At 39.1% G+C, this 17,592-nt stretch overlaps 1 protein-coding gene across 2 annotated transcripts in view; it reads right to left on the bottom strand.

The window, feature by feature from the left end:
* Positions 1-17,592, bottom strand: part of PARD3B (par-3 family cell polarity regulator beta) — a 1,077,199-nt gene that overhangs the window by 314,577 nt on the left and 745,030 nt on the right. For both annotated transcript variants that reach the window (XM_054478835.2, XM_063647802.1), the window contains 2 exons: positions 10,890-11,096; positions 9,925-10,162 (listed from right to left, as the gene is read on the bottom strand). In XM_054478835.2, coding sequence (XP_054334810.1) covers positions 9,925-10,162; positions 10,890-11,096 — 445 coding nt within the window. The remainder of the gene's footprint in view (positions 1-9,924; positions 10,163-10,889; positions 11,097-17,592) is intronic.

Raw genomic sequence — 17,592 nt, 5'->3', positions numbered from 1 at the left:
ATTATGCTAGGCTAGAGAATAGGTATCATGCCCAACTACATTACAAAACAGCAGTTAGAGGTAATCTAAAATCTGAAAGAAAAAGTTAGTAGGTTCCAAACGTATCTTGCTTGAGACAAAGGTAATATTTGACGGTCTTGGCTGTATGAAGTGGAGCCAGAGGGGGAACACAAGAGGTAATGTCTATCATTCCTTAAAAGAAGACATACAAATAGCCAAGAAGTATATGAAAAACTGCTCAGTGATATCACGAATCATCAGGGAAATGCAAATTAAAACCACAATGAGACATCACCTCAAACTTGTTAAAATGGTTATTAACAAAACCATGAAAGATAAGTGTCAGCAAGGATGTGAAGAAAAGGGAGCCGTTCTACACTGTTGGGAATGTAAATTATTACAGCCATCATGGAAAACAGTGTGGACGTTCCTCAAAAATTTAAAAAGAACTACCATATACTCCAGCAATATCACCATTAGTATTTAAAGGAAATGAAATTGGTATGTCGAGAAGATATCCACACTCTCATGTTAACTGCAGCACTATTCACAACAGCCAAGACATAGAATCAACTTAAGTGCCCCTCAGCAGATGAATGGATAAAGAAATGTGGTATAAACACACAACAAAATACTATTCAGCCAGCTGGTCACGGTGGCTCATGCTTGTAATCCCAGCACTTTGGGAGGCCAAGGCGGGCAGATCACAAGGTCAGGAATTTGAAACCAGCCTGACCAACATGGTGAAACCCCGTCTCTACTAAAAATACAAAAATTAGCTGGGTGTGGTGGCAGGCGCCTGTAACCCCAGCTACTCAGGAGGCTGAGGCAGGAGAATTGCTTGAACCCGGAGGCGGAGGTTGCAGTGAGCCATGATCACACCACTGCATTCCAGCCTGGGTGACAGAGTGAGACTCTGTCTCAAAAAAAAAAAAAAAAAAATACTATTCAGCCATTAAAAAGTAGAAAATCTTGTCATTTGCAGCAGCATGGATGAAAATGGGAGACATTATGTTAAGTGAAATAAGCCAGACACAGAAAGACAAATACCATATGACCTCACTTATTTGTGAGGTGTATAAAGGTCGAACTCATGGAAAGAGAGAATAGAATGATGGTCACCAGAGGCTAGGCTGTGGAGGGGTTGAAGAAATGTTGGTCAAAGGATGCAAACTTTCAGCTAGACAGGAGGAATAAATTTAAGCAATCTATTATTCACCATGGTGAATACAGTTAAAAACAATATGTCTTGTACTTGAAACTTGCTAAAAGAGTAGATTGCCCGACACTTTGGGAGGCTGAGGTGGGCGATCATGAGGTCAGGAGATCGAGACCATCCTGGCTAACATGGTGAAACCCCATCTCTAATAAAAAAAATACAAAAAATTAGCTGGTCGTGGTGGCAGGCACCTGTAGTCCCAGCTACTTGGGAGACTCAGGCAGGAGAATGGCGTGAACCCAGGAGGCGGAGCTTGCAGTGAGCCAAGATCGCACACTGCACTCCAGCCTGAGTGACATAGTGAGACTCTGTCTCAAAAAAAAAAAAAAAAAAAAAAAGACTAGATTTTAAGTGTTGTCACCATGAAAGAAATAAGTAAGTGAGGTAATGTATATGTTAGCTTGTTTTAGCCATTCCACATTGTATGTATATATATTAAAACATCATGTTGCATACCATAAGTATAGACAGTTTTTAATTTCCAATTAAAAATAGACAGATAGATAGATAGATAGATAGATAGATAGATAGATAGATAGATAAGAAGAAGTAATGTCTATCAAGTCAGGCACTATATTGACAGCTTTGCTTACCTAAACCGTTTAACTTAAATTTTACAACAACCTGGACAGGGTGTGTTATTATACTTAGTTTGCTGATAAGGAGGTGACTGAAACTCAAAGGGACTCGTGAAGGCTGCAGAGCTTGTAAGGGACAGATTTTTAATTAGGTTCAGCATTAATTTGGTGATAGTGAAGGCCACAGAGCTTCTAAGGGACAGGTTTTTAACTAGGTTCAGTGTTAATTTGGCTAATTTGGTGGTGTGTTGTTTGTGGTGGCAGTGGTAGGTGTGATGTGTGTGTAGGAGTGTTCTCTTTAAAATAATTCACAGCAGGATGTCTTTATATAGTATTCCCCTAGTTTAAATAAAATAGATAGTATATTTTAGAATAAAATGAAGTAAACATATATGCCTTAAAATCTGCAAAGCTTAGGAACAAAAAGTTGATGCCTCCAGATTGTTAAAAATAATTTTGCCTGAAGGGTTCATGATTTAGCTTTGTCTGATGCTCCACTAGGTAACTAAACTAGTCTATCTTTGAGATATGCTTGCATTATCTGAGTTGAGAAGAAACAATAAAGAATATCCAGCTGATGGGGTAAGAGGAACAGAGTTGATCCAATCACCTGTAAACCAAGTTCACCATTTACATTAATGCCCACCTGTCTTAGAATGTGTACTGCAGGTATCCTAGGGCTTTGTGTACTAAAACAGACACAGTTTGGGTTAGTTTTTTGTTACAGCTCTATGTGGAGTTGGTTTAAAAATAACCTTCCCATATTTATATGTTGCAAAAAAGAAAACAAAAGCAGGCATAAAGTGATTTGGCTTTAGTACCATAGTGTGCTAAATTCTGATAAATTCAGTGTAGCTTGGGCAGTGTGCAGTGTGCACTCCATTCTGCTGTTAGACCGTCATCAAGGGTGGGATGACACCATTCTTTCTGCTTTACCTTTTTCATAGCACCTACTACAATTTGGAATCGTATCAATTATTTTGGATTAGTTGTTTATTCTCTCCCCTTCACTGGAATGTAAATTCCATGAGAGCCATGGCCTGGATGTCTTGCTTGACACCATGTAAATTGACCATTGATTCCCTCGAGCTGATGGGGTACTGGATTGTCCCTGAAATATCTAGTGAATATCCCCTTCACTCCCTGGGTAATCCACTGTTACAAATAATTTACAAGTTTATGTAATATTTTGCTTGTTTTTGGGTTTTTTTTTTTTCTTTTGAGACGGAGTCTCACTCTCGCCCAGGCTGGAGTGCAGTGGTGCAATCTCAGATCACTGCAAGCTCCGCCTCCCAGGTTCACACCATTCTCCTGCCTCAGCCTCCTGAGTAGCTGGGACTACAGGCACCCGCCACCACGCCCAGCTAATTTTTTGTATTTTTTAGTAGAGACGGGGTTTCACCTTGTTAGCCAGGATGGTCTCAATCTCCTGACCTCATGATCTGCCCGCCTCGGCCTCCCACAGTGCTGGGATTACAGGTGTGAGCCACCACGCCTGGCCGCTTGTTTTTGTTTTAATCTCACCACAATGAACTCAGAAGTCTTTTATCCTTCCTTCCTTTATTAAGACGGGAAAAGTGCTGTTAAAGCAGGACTTGGTTGCTGTGTGTCAAGTGCCTAGAACAATGCCTGATACAAAATAGGGCTTTAATAAATTAACTGATAAGTTTAATTATTGATTACAATAAATTAATAGATATAGCATAAAAATAATTATGAATGTGCTTGGCAAAGACAACGCTTTCAATAAATGTTACTAATCAAATGATATGGGCAAACACATTTTAAAAGCAAAGATGAAGTTCCTATTGGCAGGGTTTGTACTTGGTTCTTCATTAGTCTAGTAAAAAGGAGTTTGCAAGGCATGATTCCTCTTAGGATCAAATTTTATAAAAGTTGTAGAAAAGGGAATCTGAACCATATCAAACCTTTCCATTCAGTGTCCAAAATAAGTTGACAGTTCAAAGGTTTTTGAAGTAAGTGGCCTATAATATCAAAAAGAGACAACAGCAGCTATTATATAAAAAAAATGGATTTGAACACAAATATATGACAGAATTTAGTTTAAGTAACATAAGGATTGACAAGGTTATTAAGTAAGAAATCAGAAACTAATCTCTGGGTTTTCCACTTTAGACAAGGTAAAATTTTCATTGTCAAAGGATATTTATCTTTGGCTCCCAGAGAAATCTGCTAGGCCCCAGGAAGTTGGCCTAGGACTGACAGCAATGGGCTTGTCTTTTAAAGGAGCTGGAGCTTCACCCTTTGGCTGAAAGGGGCTATGAATGGTCTTTCTGCAGGTTAGTGCCATAAAGAGCACAATGTGTATGGAACTCAAACACATAATGAAAAAATTTAAGCACAGAGCATACAGAGAAACTACAAAATTGGTAGGCTCTTGAGCTGCATATTTTTCCACAATAATAATAACAATTCATGGCCTATATAAGAACCACACTTGAATCATGCAAGGAGATAATTCTGAAATCAACAAAGTATAAGCATATTGGAATTAGACAACATGTATAAAGATATTAATTAAAGACATCCTCTGTAATTTTTTCAAAAGGATCAAGAGTAGGTTAAATTAAGAAGTAAGCTAAACTGTGCTACTACATATTATTGACACAAATGGACCAGCTAATATCAGAAAAGTGCAAACACTTAGCTTTTCACGAACAAGTACACCACTAAGGCATTCACACTTTCATGATGCCAGCCTTGGTGAGGAAAGGGAGGCAGGATTTAAATCTTCATTCACCCCCTTGGCCAGGTGCCATTCTACATGGTATAACTGCATGACCCATCCCAAAACCCTATCTTCAGGAGAGCATCCGAGAAACGCAGATAATGGAAAAAATAATACATATTTAAAACACACATCTAACTCCAAGAGAACCTTAAAGCGATCAATCTTTTTTTAAATAAGAAAGAAACTAAGTCAATAGCATCTGAGCAACAGATGAGAATTAAAGCAAAATCTGTTGGCTAATGGTAACAGCTTTGTGTTCTTTGTTGTTGAAAATGTGCATGTAGCAGTAACTCCAATATGCTCACAAACTCAGATGCAAAAGGCTATGGAAAACAGTTGCTATTTTTACACGGAAGATAAAATCAAACACCACCTTTCAGATCTTAATTTTGCTAAAATCATGGAAAGAAACAAAGCCTGAGGTGCTAAATGTCTAAAGGATCCAGGACCTGTAATTTCTACTATATGAAAATACAGAATATATGGGACAATAAAAGGGAAGAACCAGCACTGTATTATGGGCAATGAAGTATGAACCTGCCAAATTAAATCATCTGAAATAAAATATAAAGTTAAGGTTTAATTTAGTAATATTCTAGAAAATGGGATATGTGAATCTCTAACAGTTTTTATATTTACAGACTATTTTAGTTAAATATTTTAATAGTGTTTTTCATTAACACCTTAGAGTAAAGAAAAAAACTCTTCCTTATACATTACTATGATATTATAAAAGTAGTAAAAGTAATTATGATGACAACTATATTAGTTTTTGATTTGATGCTGTAAGAAATTACAACAAACAGTGGTTCAAAGAACACAACAGGGCTGAAACCAAGCGGTTCAAGGAGTTGTTAGGCTGCATTCCTTTCTAGTGCTCCCCAGAGAGAATCCATTTCCTTGCCCTTTCTAGTTTCTAGAGGCTGCCCACATTCCTTGGCTCATGGTCCCCTCCCTCCATCTTGAAAGCCGGCAGCACTACATTTCTCTGCACCTCATTTCCACAGTCACCTTTTCTTCTTTTACTTTTAAGGCTCCTTGTGATTACATTGGGTATATTGGGGAAAATGCAGGATAATCACCTTATGTTCAGGTCAGCTGATCAACAACCTTAATTCCATCCACAACCTTAATTTTCCTTTGTCATGTAACAAAATATTTACACAAGTACTGGGGGTTGAGACGCAGACACCTTCAGGGGTCATTATTATGTTTACTACAATAATTAACATTTATTGAATGTTTATTGCTTGCCAGGCACAGGTCTAACCATGTTACATCTAATAAAATATAATTCTCATAAAAATGATAATTCTATTATGCTTCTCATGTTTCAGATGAAGACACTGAGACAACAGAAGTTAAAGAACTTGCTCAGTGTTACAGAAGTGAAAATTACAGAAGCCAGGATTGAACTCAGAAAGTCTGTAGGCAGAGCCTGTAATTTTCACCTCTCAAGTCCATCCCTTCAAAGACAAAATTCTTATCTAAATATATTGCAATTACATGTTGTCATTATCATCAAGACGGTTAACTCACAGTTCATAAATTCTGGCAATCCTAATAATTATCTAGAATATGGGCAAGTTTAAAATTCAAAATGGCAACTGGAAGGACAGAGTCTACAGAGGCCATCAGGACGAATGTGTATTGGGACATCTGTCCCAATCTGGCATTTACTAGACTATAGATTGTATTCAATAAAATGTATGGGAGGCCATTATTTGAGCTCCTGCACTAGGCCACAACAGACCAGACCAAACCAGAATGGAGTCACTCATGCTACATGCCACATAATCAAACTGAACTTAGAAATGGGTCAGTTTCCCAAAATATAGGAGATTCCCAGCAACGAATCAAAGGAGGACCAGTGACATGAACTGGAATGATAAAATCCCTCTACTTTAACCCTATAAGGAATGCAATCTGGAAATGAGCAATCCTTTTTTTGTTCCTTGTTTCTGCTTTCTTCAGTCTTTTTCTACCTATGAAGCTCACACTTTCTGCTCACCTCACTCAAATGCCCTTCTATTCTGTAGATGGGACGTGGACCAATTTATGAATCACTAATAAAAGCCAATTCAATTGTTAGAACTCAATTTGCTGCAATTTTGTTCTTTTTAATTTTAATTTTAATTTTTTGAGATGAGGTCTTACTCTGTTGCCCAGGCTGGAGTCCAATGAAGGGATCATGGCTCACTATATCCTCTACCTCCCAGGCTAAGCCAATCCTCCCACCTCAGCCTCCTGAGTAGCTGGGACTATAGGCACATGCCACTACACCCAGCTAATTTGTGTTTTTTTTTCCCTTTTTTTATGGAAATGTTTTTTGCCATGTTGTTCAGGCTTGTCTTATAACTCTTGGGCTCAAGTGATCTGCCCACCTCAGCCTCTCAAAGTGCTGGGATTACATGCCTAAGCCACTATGCCTAGCTGAATTTTTTTTTTTTTTTTTTTTTTTTGAGATGGAGTTTTGCTCTTGTTGCCCAGGCTGGAGTACAATGGTGCAATCTTGGCTCACCCCAACCTCTGCCTCCCAGGTTTAAGCGATTCACCTGCCTTAGCCTCCCGAGTAGCTGGGATTATAGGCATGCACCACCACGCCTGGCTAATTTTGTATTTTTAGTAGAGAAGGGGTTTCTCCATGTTAGGCTGGTCTCAAACTCCTGACCTCAGGTGATCCGCCTGCCTCGGCCTCCCAAAGTGCTGGGATTACAGGCATGGGCCACTATGCCTGGCCGAAATTTTGGTTTTTAATAGTCAGATAGCTAGTATGACATCAGGCCTGCTGGGGTAACCTCAGCCCAGGTGACAGAAGGACCGAAGCAAGTCTTGTCATAACACATCCAGGGGCAACATCACTCCCAAGATTTTCAGCATGAGGAACCTTGCTTAGCATTTCATGAGCACTGGAAATGTAATGGGAAGGCTCACTGCTGTGAGGATTATTTGTATTCCCTAAATGTCACTTATATATGGAATGATGGAACTTTCCTTTCTATGTGGAAATTTCAGTTGACGATCACAAAATGAGAACAATTGGTAATAAATACACCCAGCATTCTTAAATGAGATATCTCCTAAGGGTTTCATAAGAGGTGGCCAAACTGGCCCCTAAACCATCATCTCCCATCACTCACCTTCAACCCATAGAAGTATAGTGATCAATTGATTTGAGAAGAAATTATAGGAGTAAAGACAGTAATAAAAAGGGGGTACTTTTGCCTCTAACACCCAACAAAATAAGTGAGGGGGCTACAAGAAAACCCCTCAGGGAATTTGGAGGTAATTGTATAATAGGAGATTGTCACCCCACTTCCTACCTGTTTATTTTGTGACTTGCAAAAATTGACTGCCTCCTCCCTTCCCCATGCATGACAGCATTCTTGGGAGAGTCTGATGTGTGCTTCTGGAGTGAGGAGGCCCAGAGCTGGTGTGGGACGTGCTGGAGAAGTCTGAAGATGCAAGGCTGGTTGGAACATCTCTATGGCAGGGTGAGGAGGAGCAGTACAGTGGGAACAGGCTGTACTTGCATCATTTGGAGGGTGGGAGATCAGGAACTCTAGTAAGCCAGGTAGATGCTGTGGCTGTAAGTTAAGCTAGAGCTGTCTCAAACTGGCACTGTCCAAGAAGTCTACCAACTGGGGTAAGGAGACTCAGGGGTATATGTCTGAGGTCAGAGGCTTAGGGAAATAGGTCAGTGGGAAAATGACCTACATTAGTGACTGGTACAGTAAGGAGCACTCTAAAAAATCCACAAAAGTAGCCACAAAGGTTCCTTGATGGCCAGATTATACCAGATAATGCCAGTTAAGTAAAATCCTATCCTATTGAATCTTGTCTTTGTCTCCTGGTTCCAAACACTGAGAAATAGGAGAAGGTGGAATCCTGCCTCTCATCATACCATAGGATGCTCCTTGTGGTTCAGGCCCAACAAGCAGAAAGGAAGAAAGCTTTCATTTATATCGGAATGAATATTTTAGCCCCCGACAAACAAGTTGCTTTTTTTTACCCAAAAGTGACCAGAAAACTATCAGCCAGAAAGCTGAGACGTCAGGGTGTGGAAAAGGCAGCCTCAACAGTGTATACTTGAAGGGGAGAGAAGAAACAAAGCTGTTTTCTGACTGTGCCATGTTGAGCCCTGTCTAGTCAATGAATGTATAGCATATGAAATCATATCTCACAACTGTGCTGGGTCAGTAGAGCAAGTATGCTGGCCTCATTTTAAAAGTAAGGAAAGTAAGGTTCAGAGAAGCTAAGCAATGTGTGTGAAGCCCCATTGCTCATATGTGGGGAGTCATGGATCCAGACTTGGGCATCAGAGCCCAGACCCAGTGGCATCTCCCCTGTATCACAGTGCCTCTGGAGGTGACAAGTGATGTGCCCAGAGGCCCGGCCACTGCACACCTAGAGTCACAGAGGGATGAGGTTCATCCACCCTGACTCCCCTACTTCAAAAGAGGTATTCCAGAGGTAACACATAGGGCTTCCCCGCTTTTCACTTTCCCTGTGGTGCCAGAGGAAGTATTTATTTTCATAACACTTTAGTACAAAGGACTGCAGGCATTGTCCAATGCCTCTACTAAGCATTGGCCTTTCTTTTATGGTGTAATCATAGCTCACTGCAGCCTTGAACTACTGGGCTCAAGCCATGCTCTGGCCTCAGCCTCCTGAGTACTTGGGATTACAGGCATGCACCACTGTGCCTGGCTAATTTTTTTTTTCTTAGAAATAGGGTCTCCTGCCTGTAACCCCAGCACTTTGAGAGGTCAAGGCAGACAAGGCAGATCACTTGAGGTCAGGAGTTCAAGACTCCTGGCCAACATGGTGAAACTCCACTCTACTAAAAATACAAAAATGAGCTGGGCGTTGTGGTGCGTGCCTACAGTCTCAGCTACTAGGGAGGCTGAGGCAGGAGAATCGCTTGAACCCAGGAGGCAGAGGTTGCAGTGAGCCGAGATCGCGCCACTGCACTCCAGCCTGGGTGACAAAGCGAGACTGTCTCAAAAAAAAAAAAAAAAAAAAGAAAAAAGAAAAAAAGAATAGGGTCTCCCTACCCTGCCCAGGCTGGTCTTGAACTCTTGGGCTCAAGCAATCCTCCCAGCCTCCCAAAGTACTGAGATTACAGGCATGAGCCACCGTGCCTGGCACAGTGTTGACCTTTCTTTGACAACAAACTTAAGACAGAGTCCTGTCATCACTGTAAGCTTCCCCAAAAAGCTCCGCTGCCTCTGCAGAAAGAGAACGAGCACAGAGTTGAGAGCTGTATGCATTTGGCTGAAGACGAGGAAAAGCGTGCACTTTTTTCTGAGTACAGACAAAGGAGTGATTTCACCAAAATGAGAACCAACTTTGCCTTCAAAGCAGGCCCATACCTCAGCATGGCGCCGAAGCCCTTCTTCTTTATTTTCCTTTCTGGATCTTCATTCTCCTCTTTGCGCTTTTTCTCCTTGACTTTCAATTTGCCCTTTTCCTTTTTCTTCTCCTTCTCTTTCGTTTTTTTGACTTTCCTGGCTTTATTTTCCATGTCCTCTAGCTCCGAGTTCCCCTGAGGGGCAGATTCACAATTCAGAGCTCCTTGGCCAGAGTGAGAGCTCTTATCAGACAGACCGTCTGTACAGAGAAAAAATAATCAATACCCATGGTCAGGGGCACACGCAGTTAGTATATAGAGAAACACTAACATGTAAAATGCAAAAGAATGAATAACAGCACTCTGGAATTCTATCCCTCCATGTGGTTACTTGCGCCCTTTGAAGATCTGACTGCCTAAATCTGGTTACTTCGAGCAAGACTTGATGATGGGAGTGGGGACAACTGGTTGTTTAGCTGGTAGTATGAAAGGCTTGATATGTGTTCAAGCACTAATCTCTCTGAAAGCTGGCTTGTTAACCTTGATCAGCTCAGAAAGCCTGCATGCTGAGAAACAAACAGGGTGAGGAGAGAGTTTTGAGTATAAAATATCCCAACTGCTTCTACCCAATTAATGCAGTCGGAGTCCTTGGATTGATGCTGCCTCTAATGACTCGAATGAGAATGTCAAGAAATGCATACTTAGTGCTCCTACCCTAAGGGTAAATGACAGTTGGTCCTTGTAGAAAAGTGAAGGAGAACATTTCTTTAGGCTTGCATTGTAAAATAAATTGCATATTGTGTTCTCCAATTCCATGTTCATTAAGCCAAAGGGCAAAACATATCAGGAAAATGAATTACTTTTAATATCAAAAATATAATTGTGATCCTATAATCATTTTTTTCTGTAGTTAAGCACACATTCTTGCCCATGATTTGCAGATAATAATGAGATGAAGAAGCCATTTAAGGAGGCATATTGTCCTACCAGCTTCTATTTCTTCAGGTCCATCGTAGGATTTGTCAATGGCTGCTCTAAAGCTCTCATTGCAGCCTCGGCCTCGAACCATGTGCGGCCGGGGCCTGTGAAAGGGAAGGTCATTCTTCCGGACCTCGGCCACTGCAGTCTGCAGACTCTCCAAGGAACTGGACTTTTTCAAACCCAGAGTTGGACCAAAATCTTTGCTTGGAGATTCTGGAAAATAAAGGGCAAAAGGTCACCCCTCTTCTAATGGGGCAGTGTGGTGTAATGCTATTGTTCTAAGAATATTTCTGTCTGGACATCCCAAAAAAGGGGTGTTAAGTGGGTGGGAGTTGGGGTTATACTCCAGCTTTGCCACCTTTTGCAACCTTGAACAAGTGGTTTGACTTCTCTGAGCCTCTGTTTCCTTTTCTAAAGCTGTGATAAAATTTAATATGACTATATGTACATTTCTCTCTATGCAGAAGTGTATATGCATGTGTGTCTATAGGCATATACACACACACCTATGAATTTGAAAGGTTGTAGCTATTTATAGAGACTATGTATGTAAATGAGAGTGATTTCATATATGTGAGAATACCCACATACACACATGCATACTCACAGACACACACACAAACATACCAAGCACCTAACATGATGAGAGCTTCCCTTCCAGTATCATCCTAGCACTCCCACACCTGACAGCTTTTATCATTGCCATGGTTGCTCATATGATTAGTAAGGAACTTACTGGGCATGGAAATAAAAGAACATTGAAGTGACTGTGATTTTTCTAATTAAACACTTTACCTTACCCTACTGGCTATTAATGTATGGTAACTGCAATTTATTTAATCAATCAATCAAGCAAGCAAAGCAAGAAAGAAAACAACTTTTCTGTGTCGATGCTATTGTTCTGAATGTATACCTATTTGGGTATCTAGAAAAGGGGCAACCTTTTAAGGCAATATAAAATTATAAAACAGAAAACATAGAGCACAACTGAATTTGAGTCATTGCTTTTCTGGTATATAATGTTTTTCATTTGTGTGGTTTGCCTTGCCCTCTTGCCTGCCCCCTCCCACTCCATTCCTTGACCTCCATTCCCAGCCCCAGCTAGTCTCTCAATTATCAATAACAGGATTAGGTTATATAAATATTAGCAGCACAAGGATTATCTTTAAGACAGAAGGAATTCTATCAGGGCTCTTGTCTCTACAGTCAAAGCTTTTCCACCAGGGCCACAGCTCATGTTCCTTTCCAGTTACGAAGGAGACTACTGTCATGAAGTCTACTTGCATTTCTGGGAAAAAACGACTGCGTCATTTATCAATAGACAGAGTACCTATTAAGAATTATGTATGTAAAGTACCTACTTCAATGTCTAGCACCTAGCAAGGCTCAATAAACGGCACTACCTTTTATTACTATCATCACTATTTTTGCTTCTATTATCACTGCCACTATGAACACTACTACTAGCAGCTGCACACAGCATTAAGGAATACAAAAGAAGTACAACAAAGCCCTGATGTATATATACACCCATGTGAAGTGAAATAGCAATACACACCTTTTCCTATGATCCAAACATGTTAAAAATAGTCAACATAATGACAATAATCCTAATAGCTAATAATGCATGGAGTGTTTAGTCTGTGTTAAGCACTATTCTAAATGCCTCACCCACAGTAACTTACTATAATCCTTATAGTTGTGCTACTGGTACTACTTTTAGCCCCATTTTACAGATTCAGAAATTGAGGCACACAGCATTGACATAACTTGTCTAAAGTTAAACACTTAATAAGCATCCAGACCAGGAGCTGGGCCGACGCAGCCTAGTTCCAGCTTTTCTGCTGTGTACCATGTACTTTACTGTCTAAAGATGTATTCGCTCTGCACCCTCTATTTGATTATGGTCAAACAACTTAAACTGCCCTACATTGTCCTCATTTCTAAAATAAGAATATTAGGCTAGATTAACCCTGGAGCCTTGTCAAGTAGGCAAATTGCAAAAATTGGATGTTGTGTTATAGTTTCATCATTAACTTACAGGAGACAACTTTGCACTTTGAACAATATACAGGATGACAATAAACACTGCATTTTATAAACCCTACTGGCTATTAATGTAGGGTAAATGCAATTCAATATTCAGTAAATTCAACAGAGTATATTCAATAAATACAACAGAGATAAGATTAAGCAAAAAAAACCCAAGAAATTTCAGGGACAAATTTCAGGTGTTACTTGCAAGTCATAAATACTGAGGATATGTTACTATTAAATCCAGAAAGGGGCATATTTTTTATATTCCCAGGAAGGAAGATAAGTTGAAGAAACAGAAATTGAATAAGATCATTTCTGACAAGAAAACAAAAGGCATCACAGAGGTTTGGGGGTATAGAAGCAATAGTAAAAGCTTTGGAGTTTACAGGAAATATTTTATAATATCAGCCCCTAGGGATGTCTGACATGAAGTCTGGTGAAAACATGAAGATGAAAACTATCTGAGAAAGCCCTGATTCTCTGTCAGCAGTAGTAACCATCTTTTATTTATTAATTGCCATTCAGGAGATTACATTAGAGCCCAAACTGTAAGCATTCACGTCAACCTTTAGCAATAAATTCCAGGGAACATGAAAGTGAATAAATCGTCCAAGATAGAAGGCACGTTATCTAAAAGGTGCTCATGTGAAGCTCAGAAAGAAGTCATAGCTAAGAAGAAACAAATACACTGCTCCTCATTCTAAGCAAACTGAACATTAAGGATTCATGGATTTTGCAGGATTAATAGAGTTGGCAATTAATTCACTCTATATAAATAGAAGTCACAAAGTAAAAGTACTAACTGATGTTGGGCAATATTACAACCTAGCTCTATTGGATGTAATACATGGTAATATTAAAAGCAAAAAGGGTGGTTGACTCCTTAGGTTGTAAATGTAGACTCTGGAGTTTTCAGGATTGGAAAAAAAATTCTATTTATTCCTGGAGAATCCACAGAATGTAGCTGTAGAGTAGGGACTCATGTTAGAGAAGAGAACCAAAATCAGGAAAGTCCTTATAAGGATTTACAGGTACAGTGAACTGACTGAACTGGGGGCTCTGACAAGGACCTTCTCCAGGGATACCCATGTCTTTCATATGTTTGAGGGCTCCTACAGAAGGTCAAGGTTACCTGCCATGTAAGGGATTATTATGTCAATTGACAGGCATCAGTGTTAAATTCCAACAAAACACTTGGAATAAAATACCCTCCCTGCAAAGATTGTGTGGAGTACAATAAATTGCCACATTCAATCCCTCTTCCCTACTCCTACTCTCACCAACTTCAGTTTAGGTTGATGGTGCGCAGAAAATTTTACAGCTTTTAAAATGAGAAGATTCACTGTCTATGTCTAGCCTCACCATTTACACAAATTACATTTTTTTTTCTAGGCTTTCCCTAGAAGCAGGGGTCTCAAGAAGAGGTCTCTTTCGAGTGAGTAATTTATCGAAATCAAAACCTCAGCCACTTGATCCCATTGAAGTTATCCTAAAATATGATGACTCCTCATATTTTCATCTATAGCTGATGCGATATTGGTTGTGGCTTCTATGTCCATGTTCTTTAAGATCGAGAAGAACAGATCCTCCCTTCACAAACACGAGCTCAACATACACAAGATTCATGAAACAGATGACACATAATTATCAAGGGTCCTAAAAGAAGGATCTCACATAACAATTATTCTCAAGGTGGTATAATAAAAACATTCTTAATGTCAGGTGCCAAATTTTCTCTTAAAATTATGGCCTCATAAAAAAATGCCACAAATTTTTTTTTAAAAAAAGATGTTATAGCACTTTTAAAGATTCCATCTGTTTCCAAATGAAGGATTGGCTTGACATGGTCAAAGTAGAGAGAAATTTCAGGGTCATGTCTTCTGCACAGATCAATCCTCAGATACATCCCCTACTACCCTCCATTCCCAAAAATTGAGCGTTATGAAAAGAATGAACACACACACACACACACACACACATTCCAAGACTAAAGAGTTAAGCTGTGCCAGGCAAAATGCCCATGTGTCCTGTAGGCATAAAAAGGGTGGCAAGAGGCCCATGAGAGAGCTACCACCTAGCTGGAGAGGTGCCACTATGAAACTGATTCTTAAGATGCTGAGAAACCGCTGCCCCAGCCTTCCAGGTATTATAGAAAGCCTCACTTCAACATGCTATGAAACAGAAGGTCCTTCCTGGAGGATAGTTTGGATGTGGACCTCAGTTTCTCTGACTCAGTCTTGGATTCCTGCCCTTGCCTTACAGCTGAGCACTGCTGTTGCTTCTCCACAGGCAGATGATTTGAATAATTGAGAATAAAACTGTCTAAAGGGTAATGGTTAATACTGAAGGATTAAAAGGAGGCTGTAGAATATCCAAACATTCCCTGCTCTGCTAATTACTTCTTGAGTTAATAACCTCTTTGTGCCTCAGTTCCCTCAGCTATCATACTGAGGATAAGAAAAGCATAGAAGGGTGCCTGGCACATCGTGAGTGCTCATAAAGCAATGGTGATCATTACTGTCACAGTCACTTTTGTACCACCTCTAAACATTTCAATGAGGGAAATCTTAGATTTGATTCAATCCATCATTGAATTCTTAAATATGACCATGCGTTCTACAAACAGCTAAAAAGGACTTCATAAAAAATGCTTTCCCTTTTTATTCAAAAAGGGAAACAACTCCTTAAATTTTTTTAGAACAAACTCCTTAAATTGTTTTTTCAAACAATGCCTTACATTTCTTCTTTTGACACAGGTATATATATGTTCATCTGTTCATCACATATAGAGGCCATTGTGATAAGATAGATTAATAGTGGAGTCTTAGTTCCCCTTCTCCTTAGGCTATAATCACCTAATTAGTCTGAGATTTAATTGGCAATGTTTGAACTTCCCACTGTAGCATTAAAAATCTCACAATAAAAGAATGCCTTAATCCAGAAGACCAGTAATTGGATCTTCCATTATTGATGAAATTGCTTCCAATACATCCATATTAAAAAATGAGAAATTATTTTAGGGAAGATACTCACTTCCAGATACACGGCAAGTTTTTCTCCCAGCTAGAGCTTGTAATTAACAAAAACTTATGATAAATTAACAATAAATAATGTATTAATTTGTACATTTCAATAACATCAATGGCCCTCAAGGCACTTAGTGAAAATTAATTAAGTTACAGTCCTTCCTTCTAAAATAAAGGGATTGTTTCCCATCATAAATTAGGGATCAAGATTATTATAATGCCACCCAGGGGTCACAGCATGAGACCTGGGAAGGCTGAGAATTTGTCAAGATAGCTTGCTTTTATTATCAATTTTGCCTTGCCTTATTATGAGCAGTCAACTTGGACAAACACAATAGAAACGCCTTTCCTGCTGCATGGGGAGTTGTGATGTGAAATTAATAAATGTAAAACTCTTTGAATACAAAATTATTGTAAATTCCAAGTAGGAGTCACAATACCACTTTATTCTCCCACATATTGCACTTTGTCTTTTCATTTTAGATTACATTTACTGAAAATTTTCTATGTTTGATTTTTAAGTAGATTTCCTAGAGGCAAAATGTCTTATATGCTTTACTTGATATCATTGCAAATCCATTAGCCTTTAAAAAATTCTCCATAATATCCAAATGTATAATTTCCCAAGTTATGTTATCTGTGTTAACTGTGTTCATAATGGGCCTAATTACCTTCTTGCCTATCACAGTGTTCCAAATATTGATCATCATTCCAAGCTTATCACAGTGCCCTGTTTCCTATTCATTACCATAGGGCATAATGCAATTTGGCTTTACATTATCTGCTGTCATTTGGGTCTCAGTTCTTTTACTGGCAATTTCCAAGTTCTCCAAGAGTGGAATTTTTCTTTTAAGCCTCACAAATCCCAGGGTCTTTTATCGTTTCCTGAAATTCACATCAAAATGTTCAATAATGAACTTCTCATTAAGATTCATACATTTGCATAATCTCCCCTACCCTATCTCCAAATACTTTATTTTAAAGTGAAACTATCCAGAGAAAATATGGGAAGATTATGTGAACAAATAAATTCCTTGATTATGAGTATAGGCATGGCCCTTCAAGTGTGTTCAAATGTTTGGCAAGTATTGCTATACACTTTAATTTTCTTTACTAAAAATTCCTTCTTTCACAAACAAATAGTCAAAATTTTATGCCTCACCCTGACTTTCCTGAACTCAGATTATGTCCCCAAAATGTAACAAATAGTGGATTCATTACCCCAAAAATATTCTGACATTTTTCTTTTTCTTTTGTCTTCTATCTTACAGATAAGAAAATATACTCCACGGTTCAACTTAGTGGTTAAACTATTTCTAAAAATACATATATAACCTTATCTGTGGGTAGATTCTGTTAGGGCAACTGAGGAACCCAGAAAACACCATTCCCAGCATGCTGGTTTGTTTTAATCTTTTGTTTTCATTCTTTCCTCCCTTAGAAAGACTCTAGTGGATTAAAAAAACAAAACGAACAAACAAAAAACAAATAAAAAGCTGCATTCAAGAAAATAACTGAAAAATTAAGTACACAGCATTGGTCTCCAGAAGAGACATGTGGGTACTTATAGGAAAACACCACCTTTATTATTTAAATAAGTAATAGAATACTCATTTGAGGGTCAAATAAATGGACCAGTGTGGGAA

Source organism: Pongo pygmaeus, chromosome 11 (assembly GCF_028885625.2).
Source record: "Pongo pygmaeus isolate AG05252 chromosome 11, NHGRI_mPonPyg2-v2.0_pri, whole genome shotgun sequence".
Classification (NCBI taxonomy): Eukaryota; Metazoa; Chordata; class Mammalia; order Primates; family Hominidae; genus Pongo; species Pongo pygmaeus.
Note: the sequence above shows the minus strand (reverse complement) of the source record. Positions and strands in the feature narration are given on the sequence as shown.